At 46.9% G+C, this 7985-nt stretch overlaps 1 protein-coding gene across 1 annotated transcript in view; it reads left to right on the top strand.

Moving 5' to 3' along the window:
• Positions 1-489: 489 nt before the first annotated feature.
• Apob (apolipoprotein B) overlaps positions 490-7985 on the top strand; it is a 37049-nt gene continuing 29553 nt past the window's right edge. Inside the window, exons 1-6 of the mRNA XM_055625998.1 lie at positions 490-687; positions 1042-1080; positions 2120-2235; positions 3380-3525; positions 5624-5777; positions 7033-7188. Coding sequence (XP_055481973.1) covers positions 606-687; positions 1042-1080; positions 2120-2235; positions 3380-3525; positions 5624-5777; positions 7033-7188 — 693 coding nt within the window. The 5' untranslated portion in view covers positions 490-605. The remainder of the gene's footprint in view (positions 688-1041; positions 1081-2119; positions 2236-3379; positions 3526-5623; positions 5778-7032; positions 7189-7985) is intronic.

Raw genomic sequence — 7985 nt, 5'->3', positions numbered from 1 at the left:
AGCGGACTTCCCAGGTTGTCCTCTTTTTTCTCTTCCCTCCTCACAGCCACCTGTACTGGCTAAATCAGTCAGGACCCGACTGTTTATTCACAACCAGAGTCCACCAAAATCAGAAGGAACTTAGGAAGATGCCTCCACCGGGACATTAAGAACAGTTTTCTAAAGCACTGCACGGTCAGAGCAGGAGCAGGGTACCTTACCCCCTGAAGGTACACGTCTCCTGAAGACAGGCTTATAAGACAGCAAGCCCACTGCCCACTGCCTGAGACCCCGTGAGAAAAGACATGCTCTGAGGAAAAGCCCCAGGTGGTGGTTGCTGAACCAGCAGGGAGACCCCTGTCAGACCCAGTCTTAGCCACCCAGATAGAAGCTTGTATGGAAAAGCAAACAGGTCCGGGCCATGCCCTTTGGACCTTTGGCAATTCTCGCTAAGCCAGAGCCTCCTATAAATGGAACGCTTTTCAGGCAGCCGGGCATTCCCATCAGTGTCTGCGGCAGATAAAGTACTTGCCTGGGTGCCGCCTCAGAAGACCCTGCAGAGCCAGCAGCGGCGCCAGGCCTTGGCCAGGCCACAGGCAGGAAGCCACCTCACCCATCCACCGGCCATGGGCCCTCAGAAGCCTGCCCTGCGGCCACCGCTGCTGTTGCTGTTCCTGCTACTGTTCTTGGACACCAGCGTCTGGGCTCGTGAGTGACAGGGGAAGCCTGGGTGAAGGCCAGCGTGGGGACCAGAGCACTGCGTTGCGGCTCCAAGCCACCAGTTAGATCGGGGAGTGGAAATTGGTGGCAGGGTGACTGCTAGGTAGCAAGGGCCAGGTGGAAGAGAGGGCAGCAGCCAGAAGTCCTGGGAAAGGAGGTGATGAGAGCTAGAGCTAGCAGGTAACTCCTCGGGGGCTTAAGGTGACAGCCGTAGAATGGGAGAATTAGAGAGAAGGCTCTGGGTAGGCCTAAAATAATTAAGGCCCACAAGGGGTCCCTCCTGTCAGCCCCTGGAACCCGCTGGAAAACACGGAAAGCCAAGGTTTCCCTTTTCTCTTGCAGAAGATGAAGTCTTGGAAAACTTCAGCTTGAACTGTCCAAGTAAGGCATTTCTTTACTAGACCCCTTGGGCACCTCCCACCCTCGCTCTCCTCTCCAGACAGTCTCCTCTGCACCTACAGGCCATCCTTCCATCTAGCATCCTCAAGCTCAGATTAGAGGGCACTGCTCTGACCCCTGGAAGCGAAGGTTTTGAGTCTCTGGGCACCCGGTCTCCTCTGGCAAAGGTTATAGGCCCTTTCTTCCCTGCCCTTCTGTTCTGTTCGAAGGCTTCCTCTGGTGCTGGGGTAGGGAGGAGACTGTGGAGAGACATTATTGTGCTTTTTATCACCGACTAATCATTGATTCAGAGTATGTGGGCATGAGGAAATGTTGACTTTAACCTTTGTGCGGAACTCCAGACCCCTCCACCCCTTCCTATTTACCAGAACCTAGGGGTCAGAGGATCAAGGCCTTGCCGCAATACCTGGCATCCTCTGGAGAGCACCAGGGCTAGCCTCCCCTCTGATGGGGCAGCACCACCATCTGGTGGTCATATGGCAGTACTACATCCGGGTTCCTACGCAGTTATTTTTCTCAAATCACAAAATTTCTGTCAAGCACAGTGGAATCTTCCAGAAGTTTCTTCTTGTGGGGGAGGAGGTAGGGTGCGGTCTAAAAGTCAATCAGATACCCTTAACCATTAACTTTGTCTCAGGTATTTCGCAGGCTCATGAAGATGAGCATGATGATAGCATCTTTAAACAGAGAAAACACTTAGCCGTGTCCCTTTGATAACTTAATTTTCCAAAGGGCCTTCCGATGGGCTTTTGTAGCTCCATTAATTGATGCTTGGCCCTCCCCTCCATGTGCTTTAGATGATCTATTCAAAGAATCCCAAATAATTTAAACATCAGACTCAGCCCAAACAGCGCCTGTGTTAAATCTATAAAGACAAGTACAACGTGAAGTCAACCACGAGTAACTTGAGCCCACAGTCGCCACTTTTATCAGCTTATGCCGCTGCTCCTCTCTGCTCGGCACAGCTGCCCTAGAGAGTTGCTTCATCTCCAGGGCTGACTTATTTTTCTCCCCACGTCAGAGGATGCAACTCGATTCAAGCACCTCCGAAAGTACATGTACAGCTATGAGGCTGAAAGCGCCAGCGGCGTCAGGGGCACTGCCGATTCCAGAAGCGCCACCAGGATCAACTGCAAGGTACAGAGGACAAGGGCTGGAGGAACTGCAACTGGGATCCAGCCTTGTTCCACCAGGGGCCCCTCAGAGAACCTTCTAGCAGTTCCCAGCTAGAACCTCAAGTGACAAAAAAATGAACCTGAATGAGAAGGCTACCGCCAGGGAAGGGGGAAGAATCTCAGCCTAATTATTCTCCCATTCGCTTCCAATGTGTAATAGCAGGGAATGGTCTGTAGGCCAGCAGGATTGGCCAATAGACCTGACCATGAGAGAGACCCAGGGAGTGCACAGAGGAAGGTGGTCGTTGCTGGAGAATGCTGGGCGTGCAGCATGAATGATGCCAAACATAATACGGAGACTCATTTAACATTTGTCTCATTAAAATGAGAAGTTAGTTATTTGGGGACTTGTCATACTCCAGTCTATGCACATAAAGTAGATCCAAGGTCTACTAAGGTCCAAGCAGGGAAGAGAAGTCCATTTTGCACAGCTGCCCTCTTCCTTCTTAGGCCATAGTACTGATCAGTATGGCCAACCACGATGCACATTAAGTTGAATAAAACTTAAAATGCAATTCTCATTCTCACTCATTGAAATATAGCCAGCATCCATTCGTGTCTCCTGCTGCCGCATTAGACAGCGCAAACATAGAGCTTCTCCATCAAGCTAGAAAGGACTTTGAATAGTTCCAGAACACAACCAACGATCACTTTCAGTTCTGCCCACATATGAAGATTTTTATCTGGCACTTGTGGATACAGTTTTAGAAAATGATGTCAGGAAAACATTCGCTTTTCCTGCTTGCTCTTTTTTGTTTGTTTGTTTGTTTGTTTTGTGTTTTTTAATGCTTATTCTACTATGCATTTCTTCTAAGCATTAACCCCCAAAATTCTTTATAAGTAAAGTGAGTAAATTTAAACCAATATGAGGGCATTCTCCTTCCCATGCATAGGGGCAAACATAAGAAACTTCTTTAAAATAGGAGGAAGAAATGTAAGTCTAGGTATGGGGGCACATGAAATGTGTTTAGCCTGTGTGTTTCTAGGAACTCCATTACATTGTTCCCAGAAACTTTTCCCTCCATGTCCTGATCAGAGGCTGGGCTGCAGGGATGTCTCCTATTCTGGTTGGAGAACCTCAATGCGCTGCTACTTTCCCTCCTCAGGTGGAGCTGGAGGTCCCCCAACTCTGCAGTTTCATCATGAGGACCAGCCAGTGTACTCTTAAAGAGGTGTATGGCTTCAACCCTGAGGGCAAGGCCTTGATGAAGAGAACCAAGAACTCTGAAGAGTTTGCAACTGCCATGTCCAGGTAAGGCATGGGATTGCTGTCTCCAAGCGTCTAAGCTTTGGGGATGCTGCTTGAATTGATCTTGGTACGTATGCATGTGTGTGAGTGTGTGAAGAAATGAGTGTGTGGGCCCATGTCAGGCGTGCCTTTGAGTGCTGGCATTTGTATTCAATGCCTTCATTGATCAGGGTACTGTGGAATTCTTGCCTCTATCAAAAAGAGGGAAGTATTATTAACTCTACTCAAGTTCCCTTGATTATCATTTAAATTGTCTTCTAACAGATCTCATGGTTGAAGCACTTTTGAGACTATAAAGCTGGGATGGTTTGTTTAAACAAGCAAGATCTTGTTTAGAGAATTGAACAAGGATGACGCCTGCAGGGTCTTCGGGGTGGATCAGGCAGAAACTGCTACTCTGCGGTCATAAACGCTGCATAGTCCCCCATGTGTTTATGAGGGTGTGGCATCTGTTCAACACAGGACAAAGGGCAGGCAGGACCTTAGCAGTCCCTGCCCACAACTGCTACACAGCCACCGTGCCCTGGAGACCAGTGCTGTCATTTATAGCTGGCATCTTTTCTAACACATCACTGACAGTGCTGCAACGATCTTCAAGGAATTTTAACACCCGTCCAAGTTTGTCCTGCACCCAGTTAGCTTAGGAAGCCTTAAGTGTGTGGAATACAGGCAGATGTACTGGGTTGTAAACTCGGGAGCAAAGGAAAATCTTCCCTTACCTGTTTGGATTTTCTAAATGTCAGGACCCAGTTCTTTCTCTGAGAAATAAACCAAACTGCTCCATCAACACACCTTACTTTATTAGAGATATTAGAGACTTAGATGTACAGGGAAAACTGCAGCGGCAGGAGACAGTGGCTGCTATTCTTTGGTCCTTTCTCATCTTTAAACACAAGAGACTCCTCCTCTTGACCACAAGGACTTCCCAGGCTTGCACTGCTGTGTCTAGAATGTTCTGAGAGGTTCAGAGTTATGGGAGAGACATGGGCCCGGTCCTCTTCTCCTGTGGTCTTAATTAGAGCAGATGCAGCCAGACCCTTGGCAGCTCAAATAGTCTCTAAGAGGAAGGCAGCACCTAAGATCAAAGTTAGCCCAGCCTTCCATCTTGTCCTGAGACTGAATTAAAAAGTGACTGTCCAACAATTATATGAAAAGAAGCTCCAATTCAATAATTAGTCAACAAATGCAAATGGTGTTACAAAAGGATTTCTCACTGCACCCCCATTGAGCTGCAAAACTTGAGGCGGTACCCATTGCTACAGGAAAGAATAGTATATCAGGTTGTAGAAATGAAAGCATGGGGCAGTACCTAGTACAGCTGATCATATTTATACTTTGACATAACAGTTATCATCTCTGCGACTCTGGCACATCTAAATAAAAGCAGCCATGTGTGAAAACAGATGTATATGGATGTTTATTTCAATATCATTTTTGTGACCACAAGAGAAATCTAGAAAGAGAGAATGTCAATGCTCTTGAATGGTGCCATTAAGGAACAATATATAATGAAGGAATGAAGTGCTGCATAGCTTTTAGTAATGACTCTAGTGGAGCTACACCAAATGACTCAGGTGTCCCAGAGCATAATTAAATGAGTATAAATTAATTAAAGATGAAAAAAATCACACATAATGCAATGTCATTTGTGTAAAACATAACAAAAATCTCCGTGTTTACAGCCACAAAAGACTGTATAGGGTCATATGAACAGGATATGACATTAAAGGATACAAGGAGATGTCCAGAGAAAGGGTGAGAAGGGAAGAAGACATGGGGAATGGAGCAGGGAGGGATGAGTTGAGCGAAAAAGAAAAAGAAAGAAAGAAAGAAAGGAAGGAAGGAAGGAAGGAAGGAAGGAAGGAAGGAAGGAAGAAAGGAAGGAAGAAAGAGAGAGAAAAGAAGTCAAGAAAAAAAATAAGAGACAACTGACAGATATTTGTAGACTTGGGGAAATGCATGGGGAAAGTAAGCATATGTATAAAGAAAACATGTCCAAAGAGGAACCACCGAGGAGCCTCCCGTGCTCCTGGCTCCTTTTGCAGGATCACAGTAAAAGAAGGGCTTTTCTGTGAGCATTTGCCTTCTTTCTTCTGGAAAGGTATGAGCTCAAGCTGGCCACTCCTGAAGGGAAGCAGATTGTTCTTTACCCTGACAAGGATGAGCCTGACTACATACTGAACATCAAAAGGGGCATCGTTTCTGCCCTCTTGGTTCCCCTGGAGACAGACGAGGACAAACAAGTGTTGTTCCTGGTGAGAATTTTTTTTAATATTTTTTTCTTTTTAAATAATTTTATACATTCACTTGTATCCCAACTGTAGCCATCTCCCTCTTTCCCTCCCAATCCTCCCCTCCCTCCCTCATCTCCTCCCTGCCCCCTTCTGAGTCCACTGAGAGGGGGTGTCCTCCTCTCCTTCCATCTGGTCCTAGCTTGTCAGGCATCTTCAGGATAGTTGCAATGTCCTTATCTGTGGCCTAGCAAGGCTGCTCCTCCCTCAGGGGGAGGGCAAGCTCATGAGTTCATGTCAGAAACAATTCCTGTCCCCCTTAGTAGGGAACCCACTTGGATACAGAGCTACCATGGGCTATGTCTGAGCAGGGGTTCTAGGTTATATCCATGCATGGTCCTTGGTTGGATAAACAGTCTCATAGAAGACCTCTGTGCTCAGATATATTTGGACCTTGTGGGGCTCCCTGTCCCCTCTAGGATACACTAATTCCTCCTTCCTTCAAATGATTCCCTACACTCTGCCAAAGGTTTGGTTATGGGTCTCAGCATCTGCTTTAATACACTGCTAGGTAGAGTCTTTCAGGTGCCTTCCTGGTGAGAATTTTAAAAGCTGATGACAGTGGCCTTTCAAAATCTTCTTCACATGTCAGAGTCTCCCCTTAGATACAATAAATTGTCCCTTGATTGGCTGTATAGCAGTTACATGGAGGACCCTGGGTTGGTATGAACACCAGGGATCACAATTTCCCATGACCTCAGAGTTTACTGATAGACCATCTGGAACAAATTGATGGTGTTGGATCTCATTTTAAAGCTTTTCCTAGGACTCTTTGCCACTCCACTTGCTATAGTTAAGGTTTTTTTTTTTTCCTGTGTCCATTTAACACAGGAAAGCCTTGTGTATTTTAGACACCAGAAAGGTTAGAATATATTGTATTTCAAATCAACTTAGAGAGAATTCAATGTACTTTAGACACAAGAACACCTCTGAGCTCTGACTGTGTTCTAAGCTCTTGACTCCACTATGCTTGGACAATAGAGAGACTCATCCTTCCTGGCCCTGACTTGGGACCACTCTTCCCTCGTGTGTCTGCTCCCCACAACACCAGCTGGCCAGGCACAGCAATGCTACATACCCTCTGCCTGGGAGCAAAAGAAACTCCCCCAATCCATAGCCCTACTGCTTCTGTACCCAGGTGTCTTTCCCAGCCCCTCTTAAGCACCTGGCAGTGTTTTCCCACACTGAGTGTACCTGACCATATCTTGGGCTCCCACAGGATACTGTGTATGGAAACTGCTCAACTCAGGTTACTGTGAATTCAAGAAAGGGGACTGTGGCTACAGAAATATCCACAGAGAGAAACCTGCAGCAGTGTGATGGCTTCCGGCCCATCAGAACAGGTGTCAGCCCTCTTGCCCTCATCAAAGGCTCGGTGAGTCTCACACCACATCATCATCTACACTAAGCAATGGCCTACTTAGGGAAATTCTGGAATGTTCTAGCTACTGAGAATCTCTGCCCAGCTTATCTGTTATGTAGACTTCAGTGGGAACCCGAGGGCCATAAATGAGGGCTGTCGAGGCTGAAGCGCTGTTATAAATTAACAGGACTGTATCTGGATTCTGCACTCCCGCAGCAGAGCTTGGTCCTTCCTTCTGTCCTTCTGTCACAGCAACAACCATCTACCTGTGTATCCCTGAGATGACATACCTGTCACTTCTCTTCCCCATCCAACTCCCAAGGCCTATGTTTGCTTATCTCCCACAGTCCATGAAGTGACATGAATGACTGGGTCTCAGCTTCTTGTACTTCCACCCCAAGTAGAGCCTGACTAGAGCTAAGTCTTCTATGTCCTACCCATGCCCCCCACTCTCGGTGCTAACCACCTCAGTGCTACACAGGATTCTATGGCTTGAGTGTGCCCTGTCCCTGTAACACATCCCAAGACATGAGTCACAGGTTGTCTCAATCAACATTAACTACTGAACAATTCCTGCCATCCCTGCTGATCTTCTTGGGCATTTTCCTTGCAGCTAGAAAGAGATGGTCTGATGAGCATGAGAGCCAGAGTTAGACAAGACCAATGCACTGGCTTGGCATCTTTTCTTAGAATTTGCTCTGTGTTCATCCTTGTACTGAGCAAGAGAGAGAGAGACAGAGAGAGAGAGAGAGGGAAGGAAGGAAGAAAGAAAGAAAGAAAGAAAGAAAGAAAGAAAGAAAGAAAGAAAG

This window comes from Psammomys obesus, unplaced genomic scaffold (genome assembly GCF_907164565.1).
Source record: "Psammomys obesus unplaced genomic scaffold, mPsaObe1.curated_primary_1811, whole genome shotgun sequence".
NCBI lineage: Eukaryota > Metazoa > Chordata > Mammalia > Rodentia > Muridae > Psammomys > Psammomys obesus.
The sequence above is the reverse complement of the archived record's forward strand: the minus strand, read 5'-3'. Positions and strand labels throughout refer to the sequence as shown.